This window comes from Camponotus floridanus, unplaced genomic scaffold, assembly GCF_003227725.1.
Source record: "Camponotus floridanus strain SB8 unplaced genomic scaffold, Cflo_v7.5 scaffold1, whole genome shotgun sequence".
Taxonomy (NCBI): domain Eukaryota; kingdom Metazoa; phylum Arthropoda; class Insecta; order Hymenoptera; family Formicidae; genus Camponotus; species Camponotus floridanus.
Window position 1 is genome coordinate 8942355 of NW_020229214.1, and position 24914 is coordinate 8967268.

The 24914-nt window shown below is 34.6% G+C and overlaps 4 protein-coding genes and 1 long non-coding RNA gene across 7 annotated transcripts in view; 3 read left to right on the forward strand and 2 right to left on the reverse strand.

The window, feature by feature from the left end:
- Window positions 1–1098: 1098 nt before the first annotated feature.
- Window positions 1099–6270, forward strand: LOC105251463 (proclotting enzyme). Its single transcript, XM_011258310.3, has 6 exons — window positions 1099–1545; window positions 3240–3460; window positions 3710–3875; window positions 4177–4812; window positions 4959–5323; window positions 5798–6270. The coding sequence occupies exons 2-6, from the start codon at window positions 3248–3250 to the stop codon at window positions 6068–6070; spliced, it is 1653 nt and encodes a 550-aa protein (XP_011256612.2). The 5' UTR covers window positions 1099–1545; window positions 3240–3247; the 3' UTR covers window positions 6071–6270.
- Window positions 6271–6981: 711 nt separating this feature from the next.
- LOC105251462 lies at window positions 6982–9629 on the forward strand. Its single transcript, XM_011258309.3, has 2 exons — window positions 6982–7369; window positions 7567–9629. Exons 1-2 carry the CDS (start codon window positions 7193–7195, stop codon window positions 9193–9195), a joined length of 1806 nt encoding a protein of 601 aa, XP_011256611.2. The 5' UTR covers window positions 6982–7192; the 3' UTR covers window positions 9196–9629.
- A 214-nt stretch (window positions 9630–9843) lies between these two features.
- On the reverse strand, window positions 9844–16013 carry LOC105251465 (PAX-interacting protein 1). Its single transcript, XM_011258317.3, has 9 exons — window positions 15754–16013; window positions 15234–15418; window positions 12639–15010; window positions 11863–12307; window positions 11526–11710; window positions 11172–11413; window positions 10692–10961; window positions 10294–10498; window positions 9844–10143 (listed from the first exon to the last, which is right to left on the reverse strand). Exons 1-9 carry the CDS (start codon window positions 15847–15849, stop codon window positions 10070–10072), a joined length of 4074 nt encoding a protein of 1357 aa, XP_011256619.2. The 5' UTR covers window positions 15850–16013; the 3' UTR covers window positions 9844–10069.
- Window positions 15845–23697, forward strand: LOC112637798. Its single transcript, XR_003122755.1, has 3 exons — window positions 15845–15943; window positions 16015–16145; window positions 23479–23697. It is a non-coding gene; the product is annotated as an uncharacterized LOC112637798 (long non-coding RNA).
- The window catches only part of LOC105251466, a 113324-nt gene continuing 105124 nt past the window's right edge, over window positions 16715–24914 (reverse strand). For all 3 annotated transcript variants that reach the window (XM_025408334.1, XM_025408343.1, XM_025408340.1), the window contains exons 8-11: window positions 21323–21546; window positions 19971–21129; window positions 19163–19636; window positions 16715–18655 (exon numbers count right to left, since the gene is read on the reverse strand). In XM_025408334.1, the coding sequence (XP_025264119.1) occupies window positions 18017–18655; window positions 19163–19636; window positions 19971–21129; window positions 21323–21546 (2496 nt within the window). In that variant the 3' untranslated portion in view covers window positions 16715–18016. The remainder of the gene's footprint in view (window positions 18656–19162; window positions 19637–19970; window positions 21130–21322; window positions 21547–24914) is intronic.

The window sequence follows — 24914 nt, forward strand, 5'->3', positions numbered from 1 at the left end:
AGGGATGGGGGGGCTGATTTTAACGTCATTGTACGTCCCCCTCGAAATGACGAAATTTTGATTCTAACCATTTTTTCGTAGTGTGCTTATTTTTCGAGTTATTTGGCTGCCTAAGTTAAAATGGGTCACCCTGTATATTATAACATATTTCAATTTTCTTAAAATAACTACTCGAAAAATGAATGTATTTCAATGTTCTATTGATTTTTATTATTATTTCATTATTTAGTATTTTATTATTTTTTCCTGATATATTTTAATCATATAATGTATTTCGATAATAATCACGTATTCCGATCATGACTCACTACTGGACTAACATCCTGGATTCCCCGACTTCTTGTTCATCCATCGAGCTACTCGAAAATCTTGTTTTTTTTTTACCGGTACCAATATATGTTGCAAATGAATCTTAAGGATAGACAACTAAATAATACACTACAATAAATAATACACTAGCATGTTTCTTGTTTATGCATGAGAAATGTTCAAGCACAGTACTTTCCCGTTTTATTCTTTTATAAAAGATATTTTAACGCAATCCCAGACAGCACACATGTCCAAAAGACATCTAAAAGACGACTTAAAGATGTCTTAAAGTCCTTTAATGTCCTTTAGACATCTTTAAGACATCTTTTGGCCTTTTTGTGCTGTCTGGGAATGTTCTCTCAATTTTTCAAAAAATAATAATAATGCACATTTGTAAGAAAAGCGTGAAATTCGAGAAAGAAATTTGAAAGAAATCATCGAAAAGATGTACGAGAGAAGGAAACAAAACAAGAGTTTTAATTATTACATATTAATAATTGTTTCGATTTTGTTGCTTACGTAATTAAAAGAATACATGTATCATTGACGTAATAACTCTCCGACGTAATAACTCTCCGACTTCGCTTTGATAATAGTCGAAACTACAAACGAAGTTTATGACTCATCGGACATACGTCCGCGTATTCTCCGGTCTTCCTGCTTATATCTCGATATTGTCTAAGAAGAGAAATTACTAGTTTATTTGCTATTTTCCTCATTGCGTTCATCGGCCTAGGGCTCTTTATATCGCAAGGGAGAACCGAATGATGACCCGACTCATGGTCACCTTGAGGTTCGAGGTGCCCCACTACTGGAGCCATCACAGAACGTGTCTTCTGGAAACTGTAAGCGTGTGGTAAGACGTTCCATGGTCAGTTGGTGTCTCGACGAAGGTTCGGTAAAGATCGCCGGATCGAAGCTGCGAGAATTAATACGCCAAAGTTGATCGCAACCTGTTGAAAAATCCGAACAATTATTGCTTCCAAATACAAAGCAGATAACAGTGCTCGCGGTATATGTTAACGATGGACGATAGATATATAGCGTTTGAAATAAAAAAAAAGATATAAATAAACCATGTGATATCGATAGTAACAAAGTGAAAAACGAGCACTTATTCGCGGAAGTTTCGTTGATCTTCATCTGAATTTCATCAAGTCCATTGATTAATGAAGCGGTGCGCAAACGCAATCTGTTATCACCGGTTCGACGATTGCTGAACGACCAAGGTGCAAGGTGAATATGCAACTCCCGGGACATGACAAGAAGATACTTTAATTCGTCATATAAAATTGTTCTCCTTTGAGCGATTAAAAAATGTGACTGGTATAAAGAGATTCCGAAACATATGTCCTTATTGCGAGAGTTTGATCAGAATTTGCATATATTTGCATAAATCATCTATTTACCTGAAGCGGATATATTTTTAACTTGACATTTAGTATGTTCTTTGGTAGAGATTGATGTTGAATTGTGAAAGTAAATCACGCCATTAAGACTCTCATTTTTCTCATATTCTTGGTTTTAGCTTCGCGCATTTTAGTTTAAATATTAAATATATATCTCCTTTATCTGCAATATAAACGATTTATAACCGTTGTTTCATTTTATTCAATCTGCGCAGCATTTTTTTCGAGTAGTTTTATTACAAAAAAATTTGTTTGTTGATTTGACTTATTTATGGATTTACATAATAAGATTTAAAATGTAGTTAAAAAAACGAATTCTTTTAAGAAATATTCTCATTTTTTAAAAAGATAAATTAGAAAAAACTTTTTATGTACATTACATTATTGTTATTGAATATTATTTGTATGCATATTGATGAAACGTTGATAAAAATTAATAACGTTCATAATATTATGAATAGAAGAAATATGAGAAAATCATAAACTATACCATTTATTATTAGATACAAGCTGATTATCACTTCAAACAAAAATTATTTAAAAAAACATTTATATTAAAATGCAGATATATATAGATGTTCTACTAATCATACAAAAACGTAAATAAAATCCAATAAGAGCGAAATAATTATCTCGCTGATTTTTGTTTTTTATCAGAGTATGTACTCGATAGGCATATATCTTTAAGTAAAGTTATCGAATATAAAGTACATTCTCGATAAATAATAAGCATTTATTACAATCATAAGCATTTAATATAATTATACAAATTACTTTGTGTTAAAAAATTAAAATCTTTTATTAACAAAAATGCGATATAAATAGCTTTTGAGTCGCGATCGATTAAAAAAACCGATTTAAATAAAAGTGATTTATTTGTGCTAATTAAATTGTAATTTAAAAATGCAAATATATAAATTATTAAACTATTAAAATTGTAAAAATATTTAATACCAAAAATTTCGATAGTTAAAAAATTACTTCATTTTTCAAGAAAATAGATATTATTGAGTTATCATATCCCATACATCAAATTCAACTGTGATTAAACAATTTATACATCATATATTAGAATATTAAGTTAATTATATTGCGGAATAATTTATCATTACAAAATATCATGTATATTTTACGGAATTGAAATGTATGTCACAATTCGAGCTTATCTGCATGTTTTATCACTTTTCCTGATTCATTTGTGGTGCGTAATGTAAATCCCGTAAGATAAAATAAGATTTGAGTTTTTCACATTGAGAACTCCTTTATCAACAGTAAAATTATATATTAAAACTAATTAAAACTATATTAAAACTATATTAAAACTATATTAAAACTATATTAAAATTATATTAAAACTATATTAAAACTAATAATAATTATATTATTTTGATTAATCTTTTCACTGTCAAGAAGACATACATATCGATAAAAAATAATAAAATTGTAGTGAAAAGTTTAGTAAAAGTTCTTTTGAAATTACAAACCACTAACGTGCGTTCAATTTGTTGTGTTTACGATAAGGTTTTACGATGGCTAAGGCTATTTTGATTGTGTTGCTGCCGCAGCTACTATGCACGTTGTTAGAAGTATCCGGACAACAATCACCATGCCCTGAATATTTTACATATATACTCGATTCTGCAACGAATCAAGTGATGGGTCAGATCCAAATCCCATCCCCGCCAAAAAACGTCGAACTTCATTTGAAAGTGGCATTAAGCATTGGTGTTGCGTTACCCACGGTAAAAGCACATTTTCTATTATCAATATTTTAGAAGAAGCATATGTTTTCGTCAATATATAAGTTATCTTTAATAATTTTCAACACAAGCTAAAGTAAAGTTAGTTCAATGATTAGAAATAAAATCTGTTCTCTCTGAAACAAAATTTGATTAGTCGAATGCATATATTTTTGTGTACAATTAAAAAAATACAATTCTTTTTGTTACATGAATCATTAAAGTATTTCATTAAATATCGCTATATTTTAGAACTATGTCGGTCAATTAAAATTGGCGCAATCAAAAGAGGAGTCTGTTCGATTAGTTGAAAGGGGTAAACCTTTGTTGTACCATCTTCATTTTCCTTTGCTTCAACCGATTCCATCACTGACCGGAATGTGGTTTAACCGTCAACGATATTGTTCAGGTCCTCGTGGTAAGTATTGTATTGTTTTAAGAGATAATATCAATGCCGCATACATATTCGAGACTACAGTTACAATTTTTCTTCATTTTTCTCCACATCAAGATTGCAGCATAATTTTGTCTTATATTTTATTGTCCATAATTCAAGCGATTAAATATAAAGCTACAGACAGATATAAAATTCATTAAAGTTACTATTTTTATCTTTACTTAAAAATATTAGTATTAACTTGTATTCTTGAAAGATTATTTTTTTCACAAAGGAGAATAAAAATTTTTTTGTAACATGTGTGATTAATACATTATTTTAGCAACGGGACAAGTCGTCACTTCCATCACGCTGGAACACACTTTGTATCCGCCTCCTGTGTTGCCGCTATCGCATAATTCCTATGATGATTTTCCGCCGGACACAATTTTCAACCCCTTTTGGTCTTCACAGACAACCAAGCGACCGCCTCCTCCAATTTCGTATCCATCTATTACTCAATATCCGGTATATCAACCCACTACTACTAAACAGCCGATATATCAATTCACTACCACTCAACGTCCGATATATCAACCCATTACTCAACGTCCGATATATCAACCCACTACCACTCAACGTCCGATATATCAACCCACTACCACTCAACGTCCGATATATCAATCCACTACAACTCGGAGAACGACGAAGAAACCTACCGTTATTACTCAACGTCCGACCTTTTCTGATCAGATCAACAACAATCCATTTTTAAGGCCACCACCTGTTCAACAAAGTTATATCTATGAATGCGGTATCAGCAATCAGCCAATCACCAACAATATTAATCCGCTAATCTCCAAGGGAATGAAGACATCACCGGGTCAGTGGCCGTGGTTAGTGGCCCTTTTTCTCGTGAAAATCAAGTTTGAGTTTCAATGTGCCGGATCCATTCTGACTCAAAAACACGTTATAACAGGTACGTTTTAAAAAATCAAAAAGAGAAAATAAGAATGTTCTTACATTAGAGATTTACAAAACATTGAAGATCTGAATCAATGAAATTCAATCTTCTTTTTCTTCTCGTTGAAAAATGTTTTATTCGTATTTGTTTTTTTTTTATAGCGGCACACTGTTTTAAGCTGGACGCCCAAACCAATATCCCTCCCAGTGCGATGTTGGCCTCTTTGGGACGATATCGTTTGCAGGAGTGGCATGAAGCGGGATCCCTGAATATTGAGATTGCGAGCTATACGCTCCATCCCGACTACAATCACGGAGGCAGTGGTGACTCTGATTTGGCGATTTTGACTTTGAGGACTCCCGTCGAGTTCAGTCCTAGGATCAAACCTATTTGTATGTGGTATGACTCGATCGATCTGCAGAGCGTCGTCGACAAGACAGGATATGTTGTAGGGTGGGGTAAGGACGAGTTGGGCCATCCTTATGTCCAGGAACCGCGAATGGCAAAGGTGCCGATAGTGAGTCAGGTAAAATTGTCTCCCTTTCGATGAATTTCATCATTCTCGTGTCACATTCTCACAATCTGATTTCTCTTAAACAAAAAAAAAGAAATATTTTCAAAATGACGCACTATCAAGATTTAATGTAGGATTTAATCGTTGTACAAAATTTTAGAAATCCTCGCAGTCCGCGTACATCGATGCTTAATATTGCGACTTATACATATTCATAACGGATGGATTTGTCAGAATCATTATATGTTACGAATTAGAATGACGAATGTGATTTAATGCGCAATCGGTTTTAATGCAATCGTGATTAAGGCGTATATGCAAATTTTTTTAAACTCTTGAAATACTGATATCTATGTATATCTAAATACCGATTGTAAAAAAATTATCGAATTGATCGATTCTATAAATTATTGTCGTAGAAATAAAATTTTTTATAGGTGATAAGATTAAAAGCTCCTAGTCCAATTATTATTGTACAAATTATAGGAGTCATGTCTTTGGAGTGACCAGCGTTTCGTCAGCTTCACTTCGAATCGCACTTTTTGCGCTGGTATGCGAGATGGCAGTGGTCCTTGCAATGGTGATAGTGGAAGCGGACTGATGCTTTATGATTCTTCCACGGGTCGTTATCAACTGCGCGGCATCGTTTCACGATCGCTGTTCGATTATAATGAGCAGACTTGCGATCTCACACAGTACGTCGTCTTCGTTGACGTAGCAAAATATTTGTCCTGGATTTACCAACAGATCTCTATGTAATATACTCTCATAATCTTACCGCAGATGTATAAAATGTGCTAGTCGACAAGTTTTTCTACATAAATTTATATAGAGCTAGAACAAATATAACTTAAGGATTAGTATAGTTTAAAATATTTCTATCTTATTGTTAGACTTTTACATTGATCCTATCATGTGCATTTATCGTGATACTAAAACGAAATATATATGTGTAAAAATAAATGTGGTCAAATAACGGATTTTTTAATAAAAAATAAGAATAAATCATATTATATGACTCATATATATATTGTATTTATCGATGCTTATTTTTTACTATACATTATATCTTTATCAAACAAGTATACCTTTATCAAATAATTCATAAATATCTTCTACACCTTATTATTAAGTACAAAAATATCATCGACAACTCATATAAAATTAAATACAATTTATATGATGTAATACTCTTTTATAAGTTATTATTTATAAGTATTTTTAAAATATAAAAATATTGTTTAAGAATGTACACATATAATATTAATAATATTATGTAATTATATCATATTATAAATTTATTATGTAATTATATTATATTATAAATATTAATAATATTAATAATATCAAAAATTTTCAAATTTATAAATTTATAATATGTACATGATTTTTTTACATTATATATATATATATATATATATATATATATATATGTATATGCACAAAGGATTATATGTTATATATTTATTTTATAAAATTTAGAAAAATATATATATATGCAATTATATATGTGAATGTGTACAAATATATATTTTAATAAAACTATATTTTTGAACATTTTTGTATCTTGTTATTTCTTTAGGATTTAATATTAGAGAATACTATAAGTCATAATTAAATAACAGAAATGAATAAAAGAAGAAAAATATTAGAATTGCAGCATAAGCTTGATCGCTTTATAAAGGATCTTGATTTAACTTATCTGTAATCACGAATCTTTATATGGTTCGACGAGAATTCAATTCACACTATCGCGCGTTTGCATGCTTTAATAACAGTTATTTATGATCATGCACGCGCATATATGTTCAACTAAAACTTTTTATATACCTTGAATTGGACACCACTCAACAGTACGATTGGATCAGTTCGGTACAAAAAATGTGGCTTCATTGCAGCATATTGATCTATATATTTGGATTTCTTCTCGTAAAATCATCTAGGTCGTTCGATGATGCCGTAGGATATTCCTCGTCCCTGGATAGAAAATTAACATTAAAATTAAAAACGGCGACGCGATTAAAACACAATCTCGGAAAGATTCTTCATGAGCTGCCGGTAAGCTATTTTGTTTTTTAAGAAATAAAAAGGTATAAGTTCAAGTGATTCAAGACGCGCTTTTGAAGTAAATTAATTTAACAAATATAAGTAAATTTTATTAAATTTATACTTGCACGTGATAATAAATAGTTGCATAGCTTATTAAGTTAATTTGATTAATTTATACGAGATGTATTCTCCTGTTCGTTTCTCAGAGACAAAATTATGAACTATACCACTCCGTAAAGACTATTGAAGATTACTTGAAGAATGGAGGTTCACTGATTGAATGTCTTGATATCTTACCTTCCGTAATATATGCGCCTATCGGAGAACAGATAGATGTTATTCTCGAATCCATGGAAAATCATTTGCCCAAGTTCGTTCTGCCAGCGATATCCTTCGTCAGGCGATCCTTATCGCAAGGCATTTTAGACGCTGATGAAATCTACCGACCGACATTTGGGCCACTGAAGGCTGATCTGTTCGAAAAGATACCTCTGATAGAATTGAAGAAAGCGGCTTTGCCTTTGATCTATCATAAACCGATCAAAGCTCTTGTGGGACCATGGTCGAAAATAATCGGTGAAACGGCATCGTTGATCAACGACAAGATCGTCCCTCCGCGTCGCCAATTAATTGCTTATATGCTAGCGAATCTCAGGATACCCGACATGACGGCGGAGGTAAGAGAATCGATCGCGTATCTCGTTGAACATTTACAATCGCATGGCAAACGCGAATTGACCGACTTCAGCGTGTCATCCGATCCATATACATTAGTCGCCAACGCTATCTCGAGTCTACCTCTACAGAATGAGATTTTGATGAGGGTAAATACATTGTTGCCATTTCTGAAGAAACCTGCGGAATGTCGAAAATCTGCAGAATTTTCCAGCTTCTTTCAGAATAATATTTTGAATTATACACTTCTGATATTGAGAGATAGGATGATTTCTAGGTCAAAAGCCGGCATCATGCTCTTATCCATGATAAAAAATAACACGGAAGTACGGGACACCGTCGAACGACTCTCGCCTTTTGAGTACGCATCTTGGAAAGATTTGCTATTGGCTTTCGTTAGCCAACTCAGACGTCGACAAACTCATAGAGATAGAATGTCAGACATCGTGGACACTGTCTATGGTGAATTGATTCTGAGAAATTCCCGAAAACATTGGCAACTCTTGAGGAATTCCATTATCGCTACACCAATCTTCACTGCCATAGCCAGAAGAGAAAGCTCTTCTAAGATCCGAAGACTTCTTATAGAAGTGGCTTCGGATAAAAGCATCAAGGAGGAAATCTGGCAAAAGGCTCTCGCTTTTGCTTCTTCAGAGGATATCGACGGACCAATGGATGCCGTTTTGAAGACACTAAAGGCTTTGCTAGCTTCGGGATTTCTTGACCAGACTGCCCTATTAATAAACATCGCTGAATTAGTGACTACATACGATAACAGAATTAATCAAGGCCAAGCTGAATGTGTTAATCGATTGGAAACGTACTTGGCTAATCTTACTCAAGTAGGAATTGGCAAACAGATGACAATCGAGAATATTGATGTTGAGGATCTTCTTCAGGCTCTGCCTGATTTAGATGTCTACACGGATGAATATAGAAATTTGAAGAGTTTCTTGTCTCAAAAGGAGTTAGAAGCCAAGATAGGGCAAGTTGACGTAAATGCACATCCCACCAGAGGTAGATTGCTAGCACAGTTACTGCAAATGATAGAGCTTGCCGGCGGTATTGATGATAGTCTACGTCACTTGGCCAAACAGTTTGTTGACAATGTGGCTTACGAGGGCTATGGCTCTGGCGCTTTGTTGTATCGTTCCAGTTAGCTTGAGACTGAGCACGTTTTCCTATGATTCTTGATTGAATAAATCTTATTTGATAATTATATTGATATTTTGCATGAGAAGAGAAGGAAATATTTATCAAAATATATAATGTATTATATGTAAATATTATATGTCAAATTAATGATGTTAAAATTGACAGTTTCCTTATTCCTAGATTCACTTCAAAATACACATATTACTATCGTTAAGCTTGCCTATTAAGTTCTTTTCTTTTCTCAATTAAGTTAAGCAAAAATTTTTGCAGCATGTTTCATGCATCATTATGAAGATTTTCTTAATTCCTAAAATTATACGAAATTGATCTCATTTAGAAATACATTATCTATCAACTTTCGTATTTGGCATAAATAAAAAAAATCTTAAATTTTTTTTGCAACACTAGTAATGTCTGCTGTCTTCAGAACTATAAGAAAAAATCCGCAAATTTTAATGTCATATTAATTATAACGATTATTATATATGTATAAAATGCAATAAATATGATTTATGAATAAAAGAAATAATGTTAATATATTATACAAATTTTGAATAACGAGGTAAATAAATTATTGAACAAAAATATGTTAAATGTATATTAAATGTATATATATGTATATATAAATTTTTAATATATTTTTATGAGTGTGTGTGTGTGTGTGTGTGTGTGTATGTATATACAGATAATACAAACCACAATCGAAAAAATAGCATGGGTGTACACACATAAAATAATTTTCTTTTGTATCATAAAATTATGTTCTTTATTGTCCCATTGTTGAAGGTAAGCAAAGATTTTTGTCTCGAAAATAACTCACTAAGAACTTGGTAGGCCCATAATAGGGATAAAAATACGGTAATGTATAACTTGCATATTTTAAACTTGACTTGCGTCAGGTTGGAAGTATTGTCGTGCAATTGCGCCCAATACAATTTCTGCACTATACACATCTGTAAATTTTTTCAAACAGAAAAACATGTAGTTATTGAACATTGATTTTCATTGCACGTATTATTCACTTAATTTTTAATTTTTTTGTACAAAGAAAATAAGATTACAAAATGTTAATTAAAAAAAAAAAATAATTTGTAATTACTTACTGATATTTGCACGTAAGATATCGGAAAGCAGATGAAGGTCATTTTCATGAGTTATGATGATATAATTTAATTTCTCGGTATTCATTTCTTGTATCTGTGCAAGTGTTCTACGCGTTTTTTCCATTGTACCTCCCGCACTTTCTATTATTTCTGCCATCGCCGAAGGAGATGGTATCACACTCGGTGTGACAAAAAATATCTTACCCTATTTAAATGTGAGTATAATAGAAGCAAGTTAAAAATGTAAAACTGAATTAATTAGATAAATGGAAAATAATATAACATTTTTATTTGTTTTTATGTGTTTAAATATGAAATATAGTTAAACTATCTATCATATTAGGAATCACGTGATTAAAAATCACTCTTTGTATATTGTGATCAAATAATTTAATTACCTTAAGTACTGTTCCTCGATTAGGGCTCGCTAAAGCTTTCTCGATATTGCAATTGAAATTCTTCTCAAATTCTGCATCGCCGAGCATATATGCGCTTTCATCTACAAAAGTGTTTTTCGCGGAACAATCGAGCAACCATTGCAAACTGACGATAAATTTACATCGCGATAAACAGCACAATAATTTCACCGTTCGTAATGGTGCTGACATTATCAGATGAGTGGCATCTCGCCAACTAACAGCCAAAATACCTCCCAATTCTCGAATTCTCTGAAAATCACATAAACTAGGTGTGATAGCAAATGAAAATATAAAGGTACGAGATATGTAATACATGTATAAGGGGAATAAAAGTATAAAATAAAGAAATGCAAAAGAAGAAGCAGGAACGAGAGATTAAAAAATAATTGTAAGGAAAGATATCTTAATTTATAATTTCACCTATGTTCCGAAAGGCCAAATATAAAATTTATACGATACCTTGGCATGTTTCCTGGGATTTATACCAGAAAATAGTATTTTGGGTTGTTTATCAGGTGGCGGAGGATCAGGATTGCTAACGACGATCGGTTCCTCCAAACCCAGAAGATGCGGTTCTTTATTCAATAATGGGCCATCCAATCGTGGCTTTTTATATTTTCTGATAGAATTTGGACCCTGACCAACCTGTTTTACCTTATCGTACGATTCTTGAGTAATGTTTATTGGCATTTTCCAAGCAGCTATAAAAGATAATATAAAGAAAATTATTTAATAGAGCATTTTAAATAACAATAGAATTATTTGAATCATTTAATAATAATCTCTTTATTTAATAACTAAGATATGTTATACCCATAAGATGAGGCACAAGTGAATAATCTAGTCTGAAAGGATTATTCAGATTAAACTGCTGATACTTTGGACCTTCGAGTTGATGCAAAGCGTTCATTTGTCCACAAAGCAAATCTGTCAACCATTGTGCGTTTACAACATTAGTTGACCATTCGCGTGCCTTTTTATACTTTTGTCCGTCTGGTCTAAAATGTACATATTCAAACATGTATTTATTTTGTAATACTCATATTCATGTAACACAAAATGAAAATAATCGCAACACAAAAAATACATTCAAAATATAAATAAAACAGTTCCAGAACAGCAAAGAATGACACGCAATAACAATCAGTACCTTCTGCAAACGAGGAGAGTGTTATGTTTGGAAAAGTAGTTCGTGTATTTAGCCCCTAAAGCCTCTAACATATGTTTGACTTTTGCTCGTTCCTCTCCCTCAAATCCAGAAAATGATACGATTTGTTTGACACATGGAAGCTCAGTCAAGCTAAACGGCGTTGGAAAATGCAAAGCATGCCAAGGTGGTAGCACTTGTTGCTTATTGACAACATCAGAAAGCCAATGTGCACTAACGCAACGTTTTCCTTCGCGTAACGCTTGCACTACGGTTGGATGCTTTTGCGTGATGGCCAATACATGTGTCGCACGAGTGCAATATTGCGGTTCTACTTCGCCACCATGTCTCTCGATAACTTGCTTCCAGACTAAGACTTCGCTTGGGCGCTGTACATCATATTCGACGATAACGAAAATACATCCTAACAAAAACAGATCTGGTGGCACTGAAATTATAAATATTCTTTCATCATTGGCAATATAATATTAAATGTAAAGCAAGTAACACTCCTCAGTAATATCAAATTTCATTGTTTTCCTATTTTTTTTTTAGAATTATAGTGTTACGTCCCTGAGTTCAGCATGTCAAATCAAGTCAGCATTAAAAATCATCCCTTAACGCGTTGTTAAGAGTTATAAAAATATAAAGTTATAAAATTATAAAGAGCAGACAAGAGAGATTCGAGCTATCAGATTGTTCGGACGCGTTTCCAATATAGAATTTTTGTTTCTTTGTTAAATTATATTAGAACAATAATATAGAAAATAGACACATACGTTTCAAGTTTGGATTGTGACCATAAAATTGAGTCTTGGGCTGTGGCATAACTGGAGGATATTGCATCTTTATTGGTGCTCCTGATGGTGCACCATTTGTTATATTTCCCAAAGTTCTTCTTTGATAAGCAGCCAAGAGCTGTGGATCCTGCGAAGGAGGAGGTGGAGGTCTGTGCTGTGCAGTCATCAATCTCAATTGACCAGCCGCACTACCCTCAGTAGCACCGCCTTGTAATCTGCTGGTTAGCATATTAGCCAATGCGGTTTTCGTTTTGGCGTTGACGACAAGTTGTTGATCTGGTGGAATATGTGCATTATTTGACAGAGATGTTAATGGTGCCTCTTGCTGCGCGCCTTGTTGCTGTTGCTGCTGTTGTTGAAGATGCAGCTGTTGCAATCTAGCCATATGCTGCTGTTTCTGCAACTGTAATTGCATCAACTGCTGAGGCGTCAGCTGTCCTTGTTGAAATGTCTGTCCTGTCTGTGACGCTTGCGGCCCTTGAACAGGTTGTCCAGTCGGTACGATGACTGGATTGGAAGAGTTTATCGGGGTTAATGCCGGTGGCTGTACCCCGGAATGCACAGGTTTTTGTCCAGGAGTTGGTGTGAGTTGCGGTCCCATCATTTGAGGTTGAACTTGTGGAATCCATTGTAAATTGGTCGATTGTACCGGTTTACCAGGGTTTCTGATAACAGCAATTTGTGGACCTTGCTGTGGACGATTCTGCATTTGTCGTTGCAACATAATATTTCGATGCTTCTGAAGTTTCTGAATAAATTGGGCTCTTTCTTGAGTGTTCATCTGTTGCAATTGCAGATGTGTCTGCTTATCCAATTGAATCAAATGTCTGGGAAGTTGATTCCATTGCGCTTCGGATCTCAACGGCCCAATTTGCTGTTGTCTCTGTTGCAACTGTAAATGGTACTGTTGTTGCTGTTGTTGCCACTGCGGATCTCGTTTCACGATAAATCCTTGCTGATTTGGTCCGATTAATTGTTGATTCTGCTGTTGTTGTACTTGGCCATCCCTTATGACAAATTGTGAACTTTGTGGGGCGGATTGTTGCAATTGCTGCGAAATCTGTTGAATTTTTTGCTGCTGCTGCTGCTGTAATAAAATAAGTTGTCTTTGTTCAGCAAGCTGTGATGGAGCTTGTTGTTGAGTCAATTGATGCTGACTCGCGATCTGTTGTTGTTGAGCAGGTAATTGCTGCTGCTGCTGCTGTTGTATTACCATCTGCTGCTGCTGCTGCTGCTGCTGTTGTTGTTGTGTTGCCAATTGCACTTGTTGTTGTTGTGGAATTAAATGTGGTTGTTGCGTCGGCAATTGATTTATCTGTTGTTGTTGAATTATTTGATGTTGATTCAATTGTTTTTGTTGTGATGTTAATAATTGTTGTTGCTGTGGAGTTAATTGATGTTGAGGTAATTGTGAATTTATTTGCTGTTGCGGCATCAAAGATTGTTGTTGCCCTATTAACTGTTGTTGTTGTACTTGAGGTGATAATTGTTGATTTAAAATTTGTTGTTGGTTATATGATGGCTGTTGCAACTGCTGTTGATGTGTAAGCTGTTGTTGCGTTAATGGCTGCTGTGATGTTAATGGCTGTTGTTGCAATAATTGATGTTGCATATTTATTTGTTGTTGAGATAACTCTTGTTGTTGCATTTGCGGTTGTGGCAGAGTTTTTATTTGTTGAGAAACATTGCTTTGCTGAGGAGGCTGTGGAAGCCAATTTGCTTGATTAATATTAACATTCTGATCGGAAACTGATGGAACTGGGACGTTCGCGGATGTTCCCAAACTAGACGAGGCAACAGGTCGTGGAAGCTGTTGCGATTGAATATTCACAGTATTCTGTCCATTCGTCGAATAAGAAACAGTTGCTGTACTGGTTGCACCAAGACCCTGTGTAGTACTCGCTGACACGGGTGGACTTGGTTGATTCCATGGCATCCGTTGCTTGAGTTGCTCCAACATAGCTTTAGTCCGATCTTGTTCCTCTTGCGCGATGCTATTATCAGTGTCTTCATCCATAAATCCAGTAATCATAGCCGTCGAGCTGTTTGGAGACATTAGCAATCTGGGATGATATTCCACTTCGCTAATGAGAGTGTTTTTCTTACAACATTCTGTCACCCAATCAGGTGTTACAATAGATATATGATGTCTCGTGGCAGTTTCATATTTTACACCACTCGCTTTGCCTGTGATCAAATGAGTGCAATATCTATCCAAGTGTAGTTGACATTTGCCACCTTGCAATGTTATCATTGCCCAAAGTGACTTACTGTCCGCTCGACTTATCTGGGATAAGCAGATGCGTACATTTGAGAATAATTGATTCTCTTCTGGTGAGAAATATTTTGCTCTGTTTACATGTATAAATTGATTCGTTAAGAAAATATATATTTTCATTTTTAAAAATTAAAGAATATTGTTTGCTTAACACTATTTATAAATTGAACTCAAAAATATTTAACAGAGATGGATGAATGTTAGAATTTACACAAAAGATAATAATTTTATATATTCATAAAATTATTAAATAAATAATATTAATATTAAAACAATTATCTTTCCTAAAAGGATACGGCAGAAGTTTGTTGCATTTAACAGAATATAAAATCCAGTTTTGTGTGACTGCTGGAATTTCATATATATCTTTTGCTTGAGAAATATCATTTTCTAATGCATCGTAGCCTGCTATCAAATGTGTAATAAAATCGCTGAAATAAATGGACCTTTCAGCTCCACCTTCTTGCAGTAGATTCAAAATCTGTAAATAGTTCAAAAGCATTGTTTATGATTGGTAAACAACAATTGGTTTTCAACAAACATATATAACATATAATATATGTTGCATGCATTCAATGTTTTAAACATAACAAAAAAATGTTAGAAGAAGAAAATCAGTTTTAACAAAAAGAAAGACGATACGTTATCTCACAAATTGTGCGTATGCCTCATATTATAACCTCCATTAGACAATATATTATCGATTTCGGAGTAAAGTAATGAAAGGATCATTATAATTGTCGGGAGCATCGTATAATTGTTGCAAATTTCACGATTGTCGGGTCCGTTCGAAAACGCGGGAAACGATTGTCGTACCTTCGGATCACCCTCACCGCTGACGTAGTACTTGACGTTGGCAAACAGAGCACCGTCGAGCTTCAAGTCCTCGAGACCAGCCCGTATGTCGCCCATCTTGTCGGATCTCGTCCCGATGGAGACTCACGTTTGCGGCATCACAGAAGCGCGCGAACCACGCGCGAAATCGTGCGTGCCACGAGCCAGGAAGGTATATATGACTTCGCAGTATTTGATAACAAAGTTCCCTGCGTGACGCTTTTGTTATTATTATGATTGTAGGTTATGTGCGCGAGCTTTGCGTGGCGCTACATCACCGTTTGGGATGCGTTCGAAGATTCTACTCGTGAGGCGAAACAGCGTTTAATTGGCGAATCCGGATCGAAGGAGCAATGATTTCTCTGTCCTGATTGGTAAGTTTGATTTTACTCTGTCACACGAATAGGATTTCCGAACACCCTCTCGATCCGTGCGCCTCTCACGTGACTCGAACCGCGAAATTCAAATTGTACCGCACAAAGCATTTTATTATCGTTATTACATCAGTATCGACGATTTCACTAATCTATTCTTAATTTAAAAGAGAAATGCAAATAAAATTTAAGTCAAAGTATTTTATATTAAAATTACAAATCTAAAGTCAAGTTAAAATTAAGAAAAAAGATATTAAGATAAGGAATTTTTGAATCGCAAATATTTGTGATTTGATTTAAATCTGAATAAGAATATGTGTACCTTTCTATAGATTCTTATAATATTATTTATGCTATTTATTATAATTTATATTTATTATTTATAGATTATTAATAATATTTAATATTATTTATTATTATTTGTATTATTTATAAATCGTGAAGTCGTACATATATTTTATACATACAATAAAGATTAGGATAAATTAAGACAACTATTTAATATAAAACAACTATTTAAAAAATTTACCACTTCAGGGGAAGCGATAAAGGATATAAAAATCACAACATTTGAAAACATTTGCTTTATTGTATGTTCCTTTCTTCCGCACATAGTAGGTACATATCAGCATCTAAAATGCTTCTCCTCGTAATCCAGCAAAATTCATTTTTCTCGTGTTAACTTTTATATTCATATCTCCTATTTCTTTTCTCAGTAATTCTACCTTCATACATTCGCTCTCTTTTTTTCTTTCACTCATAGATAAATAAATTATCGACTAAATATGTACAAGATTTTTTAATAATTCTCTCTTTCCTTACTTTAATAGTCATTTGTTGCTTAATAGACGTATCTTGTAAAGACTCTAGAAATATTGAGCTTGGTCTGGTCAGTATACGTAATATATTCTCATTAAGTTTTTCCTCGCTTTAAATTATATTTATCTCTTTCTTTCTTTTCTTTCTTTCTGTTTCTTTTCTAAAATTATTTATTCCTCCTCGCTTCGTACAACTGACTAACATCTCCGTTCGCTCGTGGTGCAGCTTTTTAGAAATATGATTGAGAATAAAATCAGGGGAAAAAAAGAGAATATCGCCAACAAATTGGCAGGATGATACAAATATCTCTTATGAATGGCGCGATATAATGATATATACTGGTTGTTGATGTTATAGCTAAAGTTTCGATTTTTGCCCCAGATAATTTTTAAATTCGTATTTAAGAAACTCCCTGTATTGCAACCTTGCTGCGTTAATACATAACTACTTTGAGGTACTCTTGTACATTAAATTACGATATTTATATATAACTTGTGAATATGCCAAGTATAATATTTCCTCAGGCACACCTGTGAATATTTACAATAAATCGAAATTTAAAAGAAATCGAAACAATTCGAAAACTTATTATGTCAGTGATAAATCTATATATAATGCAAAACAAATAAAAAATAAAAAATGAATAAAAAAATAAAAAATGAAAAGGTATAAAAAAAGTCATTACTTTCACACGCGGGAGAATATCAGCGTCGTACGGAAAGGAAATGTACAAGTCTGCCGATTCTGCAAAGTAGATCGCCCCCGATACTGAAGAAAAATTAAAAAGAAAAAAGAAAAAAACAGAAAATTAAAAAGAAAAAAACAGATCTTTTTTTTAAAAAAGAAGTTTTCTTAACGACGCTTTGTTAATCAGACTACATCATAGTTTCGCTGCAGCTAGTCATATTATTGAAATCTAATTGTGAGTACGAGCGATGAGTGTGTTCGCAAAAAGCTGCACTACCGTCGGACCCAGCAAGCGGGTTGCACCATCCGTCGGAGCGTATTGTGTTTGTGAGGTAACACAGTATTTCTAGAATCTCATTAATGCGCTAGGAACCCGGGCTGGCATTATCGCCGCTTCTTCTCCTCGCCTCGAGCTGCTTAGCCAGTAGGGCGACCTCCCAATTGTTGTAGCCATCCTGCCGCGTGATTTTGTCATCATCATCGTCCTCGTCGTCTTCTTCCTCCTCTTCCTCCTCGTTCTCTTCGTCGCCTTCGTCACTGTCGCCCTTGTGACGCACGGAAACATCGAACTCCTCGTCCGATCTACTGTCGCTGTTCGATTCCAAATCGATCGCCACGTCCTCCCGCGATAATCTTTGCGGCATTATCGAATTCGGCAGCTCCTGCAGTTCCAGGGTCTCCCTCTCCGAATGCTCTTCCCATGATCGCCTGCTGCGTGAGCTCGAGCCCACCGATGAGCGTCGATCGCGCAATCGCGCGGTCAGGACGGTGTCTACGGAACTGTCACGCATGAAGGGGTGGTCCTCGCAATCCTCATCGAGATCCTCCTCCATGGAAGCGTCGTGCTCGGTGCTGTCCCCGCCGGAGTCGTCGTCGTGAGACCTCCTCCTCTTTCGCTCGAGTTGTTGGATCCGCGACTGCAATTGCGATATTATCTCGTCGCGTTTGCGAACTTCCGACTCCAGCGATGTAAACTGTCGTACGAATTTGCTCTGCATGTCCTCCTGTAACGTCAAAGACGGCAATATGATTAATTGGACAGCTGGACCATGCGTTATACGGTAATGAGACTGCTACGAGCGTAGTTGAGTAATTGATGGATGGTCAACATCTGGCGATGAGTAGATAGAATTTAATAGTTTGGAAAACATGTATCAATATGTATGGTGACTTAAATTTACATTACTTTGAAGTAAGAGCGAGAGATTCTGCATTTCTTTATAAAGAATATAATAATAAATTTGAGAGATATCAAAATTTAAAAAGTTAATTACTTATCGATATGATATCTGTTGAACAATTTTTTTTCCTATTAAAATATTTATTTATATTGTCGATAAATATTGATTTTGCAAACATCAAGATGAAATATCTCTCGTACTGACGAGAGCGATTCTTTAATAAAAGCACTCCTGCGGAATACGTGATGACAGCAAGCGCGGGAGAGAGGCCACAAAGCACGTCCATCAAAAACAAAGGAGACAAAGGAAGTAGTCGCGTGCGGTACTCACCAGGCCTGCCTTGATGACCTCGCCGACTCCAGAGAGTAATTCGCCCAGGCACTCTTCCTCCCGTGGTCGGGATACCGTTTGCAGGATACCGGCACTGCCTACAGGACGGAAACTGATTGTGAGTTTATTGGGCGGCGACAGTGACGGCTGATCCTGGGACCCGGAATTCGACGACGGTGGTTGCAGAGGCTGTTCGGATGGCGGACTTTGCAGCGTGTATTTATTAAAAGTTACGCTCTTCGACAACTTTGAGTGTCGCGCGGCATAACCCTCGATCGTCGGTGCTCTCATCAATTTTTTCAACTCGGCAGTCGCCGCTTGTCTGTCCGGTGTGCTAGTAGCCGAGGTCTCACTGCTGCTTGCCCTACTACTGCTGGCCGATAATTTCTTTAGGATACTCTTCAAATTCCGCCTTTCAAGCGTCTCGTTTTCCGGCGACAGTTGCTCCACCGATGATACTGACGCTTGTCGAGCCTTATGAAATAAAAACTCGGATTAGAAATTGAACATTGAACAATTGTAATGTTAAAATTAATATTTTTTTAATTAGATTTTATTATTAATTATTTAACCTTCATAGAAATATTTTCTCTGCATTTATTTATTAATATTTGTATTTTTCATACACAGTTTTAACAAGCAAAATACCAAATAGTATTTTCTAAATAATTTATAGAAAGTACAAAAGCTTATGCTTGTAATCTTTTATTTTTCTTCAACATTTAATATTGATTTTTTAGAACTAATAGATATGATCAAATTAGAAAAAGTCATTACATATAACAGAAAGTGCATAATTATTATTTACTTGATTATATTTGGCTAGCTTTCTGGCGTATTCGATGGCACAGGCTTCTGAGTGACTCCTCGTGAGGTTGCTGTCAAACTCTGACTCGGTATTCTCGCCACAGTCGAGGGATGAGCTTCTGACCGCCTTTTCCAACTCGGCCAGTTTTTGCCTCTCGTTGAGAATTTTGAGCTTCTTGACGAACGGTAGGCCACAATACTCTGGTGATAAATCGTCAACAGAGGCATACATTTTGGTCTGCTGTAGTTTTCTGGCCGGTGGGCTTTTTTGCGATGAATTTTCCTTGGTCATCAACGACGCCTTCTTCAGAGCGACCCAAGATTTTTTGGCCGCGTAGGTTGTCTCGACTTGCGAAGTCGCGGTGGCCGCGATAGTCGCGATGCCGCTTTGATCCGAAGATGGCTGTTCGTCGGACTGCGTGCTCGTCTCTTCAGGAATAGCGTTGTTGGGCAGCAGGTGTTCCTTGTTGATGGGCATTTCTTTCTTGGGCAGCAGGTGTTCCTTGTTGATGGGCACTTCTTTCTCCGTTTGGGCCGCTTCCTGCTCGTTTTTTGCCTTCAATAAGAGTATCCTTTGCAGGAATGGTAAATTCGGATTAGTGGGGTTCAAGGCCTCCGACGGTGGCGGTGCTTGAGGCTCGGTCACGTGGCTCGGCGTATCCATCAAGTTGCGTCGTTCCTCCCTCTCCTCCTTCTCCTTCAACAACCTGAGTCTCGACAGTAATGGTAAGCCGGCTCCCAATGGGGACACCGCCGCCGGTGTCTCCTGGCTGTTAGGCAGAGTCAGGTCCTGACTCTCATCGATCTTTTGCTGTCTCCTTAAAGCTGGAACTTTCGGTGCCAATGGCTGTAGCTCCAAGCTCTCTTCCGGTCGTGTATTGCGCCTACTCTTCCTCAGGACATTCTTCAGGCCTTTCACGTCACTCTTCAGTTTGTCAACAATCCTTTTACCGGTGCTATTATCGGACGAATCATGCCCCGGAGACGTAGGTCGACGCGACCATGCTCGCGCTACTCTCTGCGCCTCCATCAACCGCTTTCGACCGAGATTCTGAAGAATTTCCTGCGCTTCCGGATAATCCTTCATTGCTGCCAGCACGTCCTCTCGTGAAAGGCTGAATAGCTCGGAATAACCCACCGAACGAACATCGGCTGTGCGTCTGAAAGTTTTTAAGAATTCCAAATTTTAATTTCTCAGCTTTATAGAATCGCGAATTTTTATAATCGTCAGTAACAAGAGTTTTAAATATTAATCTCTTGTATAAAAAAAAATTAATTCTTTAAGACAAATTGTGAGGAAAAGTCGTTATGCGAGCTTCATTTCGCAGAAAAGACTTGAAAAGTTTCACTCACTTATTCAATCCGTCCAGATTGAGTATGCCAATCTCGCCGAAAAAGTCCCCTGCCTTCATTGTCGTTAGGACTCTGCCAGTTTCGCTGATCACCTCCAGAATACCGTCGGCTATTATGAACATCTCGCGGGCGACCTCGCCCTTCCGACATATCGAATCACCGGGGGTGAAAATATAGGCTTTCATTTTCAAGACGAGATCGTGCAGAAATTCCGGCTGACACTCCTGCAAGATTTGAATTGTTGAATAAATTATTATACCAAATATATGTATAAGTTACATGTTAAATTATTCATTATTTTCTTCACGTATATATGCAAATTTATACGAATAAATTTATAAATTTTAATCTTTGAAAAATCAAATTTTGAAACGCTTTCCAAATTTTTTGAAAAATCAAATTTTGAAACGCTTCTCCCAATCGTTTCTCTGGACAAAATGCAAATTTTCTAATAAGAACAACTGTTTAGATCTCATTACATCAGTTTTGAATTTTAGGAGCGAAAATTCCACTCGACATTATTGACTTTATAATCATCTTAAAGTTTAAAGCTTCTCACATATTCTCTATAAAAAAAAGAGATAATTTATGAAGATTTAACGCGCATCAAGTATCGGAATTTTTGCTTCAAGTCTCTGTCATATCGCCTATCTTCGCGTGAGAGATAAAAATTTTTATCTTTACCTTCATAAATCTTTCTCGTTAATCACGCAAAAAGCTTCTTACTACTTTTTCGATCAAATTAAAGATAAGTGACTTTTGTGGAAAATGAATCCATGTTTTCCTATCAAACGTTCGATTTTGTACAATTTATTTAATTTTTAAAATATATAAAATATAAAAGAATAAAAATTTAAATAATATAAATTATATTATTTACGAAAAAAATGGGACTTTCTCTAATTATGATGCGTAATCAGATATTTTATATTTTATTTATTATTTAATAAAAAATACCTAAATTTATTTTTTATTCAGTAATTTAGAAATAATTTACAAAATATTAATTTATAATATAACTATAAATTCTGCATCAACATCTTTTTAACTAAAAGTTTTAGCGCATGATGAATCGTACTATCTACCACGCCTATTCCATGTTATTCGAAACTAAATCATCCTCATCATTTAATTCTTCATATTAGATCATACCTATCTAATATTTATATAAACTTATAGTTACTGCCTCCCATTTGCAATATATATTTATATTTTTAACTTTTTAAAAGGTACACATTTTTTGTATTAAGTGAATTTTTATTAACATTTGTAATTATATGCTAAAAAATACTAGTTTAAATTCTGAAAAGCATAAATTATATTGAAATATATATATATATATATATATTTATTTAATTATTATTATATATATATATATATATATATATATATATAATTAAACATATATATTTTGATTAAAAAAATTTAAAAAAGAGAAGGAAAAAATGGAACGTATACATGTCCACAGCTCTTTAAAGAATTAATCGAAGGATCCATAGGATGATTTAAAGTTTTATCAGTTTTTTCTTAATGAGATTATTAATTTTTTATATTTTTTACGTATATACATGTAATACATAATAAAAAAAATTTTTTAAAGAGAAGGAAAAAATGGAACGTATACATGTCCACAACTCTTTAAAGAATTAATCGAAGGATCCAGGGGGTGATTTAAAGTTTTATAAGTTTTTTCTTAATGAGATTATTAATTTTTTATATTTTTTACGTATATACATGTAATACATAATATTAATATACATATTAAATATTATACGTATGCACATATATCTCTGGAAATAATATAAATAGGAACAAATAACTAAGAGGAAGATTGATCGACTTTTGCGAGATTACTCGCAATAGGAACCTTTAGTCGCATTTTGTTCTCGGCAGTGCTTAATGGTCGAGAGGTGGTAGTAAATTTCTTCGTGAGGTACGATTCCTTTTCCGTGCTACCTTGTCGGAGCCCTTTGCTAATAGAATCGGCCCTACTCAATCTTTCACCGCGATATTTCATTCGATCGACAGGACGTACCATCAAACAATGTGACGTATTTTACACATTCTCGTACCATCGCTTTGATTTGAGACGAGAACACGAGCGATCGAGGCTGTTATCCTCGATCATTGAGGCCTTTTCTGACTTTTTTATTCAGCAGATCAACAATGGACCTCGTTAAAATGCAGTCGGAATGGATGCGCGCATTGGCGCAAGCACAACAACCAAGTGGAAAAAATACAGGGTGTCTGAATTGGCGGCATAAATTGGCGTATTCTTCGATAAGTTCGAGATTGATTCTTTTGTAGCGAAAATAATGACGATTTTGGAATTATGATTGGTCAAAAATAAAAAACTTGGCGCAATCTGAGTTGGACAAGACAGAATAATATAAAATTTCATATTTTATTTTAATATCAATTTTATATCCCATCGATTGTGAGACTTACGTTTATAAAGAATTTTAAATTTCTGTTAGTAAAATATTTAATAATAATATCAAGATGATAAATTAAAAAACGAGGAACATTTCATGCTGAAAGTTAGGAAAAATTTATAAGAATCAATCTTTTGCTCGAAATTAAAGAATATGTCTCTAAAAGTTTAACGCTAAATTAAAAACATCCTGTATATATCTCGACGAAATTTACGATTTTAATCACAGGAAAACTGTATATCACAAGAGACGGTTGCAACTTTAATAACTCGTTACGTGCACCGTAAGTGAGCCAAGTGTTGCAATAACAAGCATTTTCACTTTGTTATATTCGCAGTCACGGTCTATTTTATATATTTATATCTTGCTTGAAAAAAAATATATGCATACATATTTCTATACACATTATACAAGTATATTCTACATATAATGTATTTTTACTTTCGCTTAAATTGTGTTAAATTATGTCATTAACTTCAGGATATAGTATATATCATGAAAGATTTATTTTTTTCATGTCTGATGTAATGGCGAACTAATTAACTAATTTTTCACATGCATAGGAATCAATATAAGTGATTACGAGGTATTGCTGTTTCGAAACGGATTATGTGGCAGCAATTTAAAGCGACGAAGACTTGCCAATTACATGCGACGCGGCACTTTGTGAAAATTTTCCCGACTGATAATGGCAATCGTGCCATCAATACACCCCATCAATGTTCTCTTTCGGAAAGAACGAGGGATAAAAGGTAAGTAAAATAAAGGGATTCGACGGATTACGCAGACGGAATTATTTGGTCGCTTTAAGCTCGCGATTCGAGATCTGTTCAATCTAGATTCGCCGCAACGTGAACTTCATTATCCCTACAGTACGGAATATCTCGTACACACATACACACATATATACATTCTTCAATCGGAATAAATATGAGCTACACATATACGATCAGTCAGATCCTTTTGATCTATCAGAACCTTTTCAAGACTGTAAATATAGTTCACGGAGAACATAAATATAAGATCTGTTACTTTTATTGCGAGAATAATTTATTGTTGTCATATTATATATTTTTATATTTAATATTTTTATTTTCATATTTTTTATATTTTTTATTTAATTAATTTTTTTATTTATATCATATATGTTTTTATTT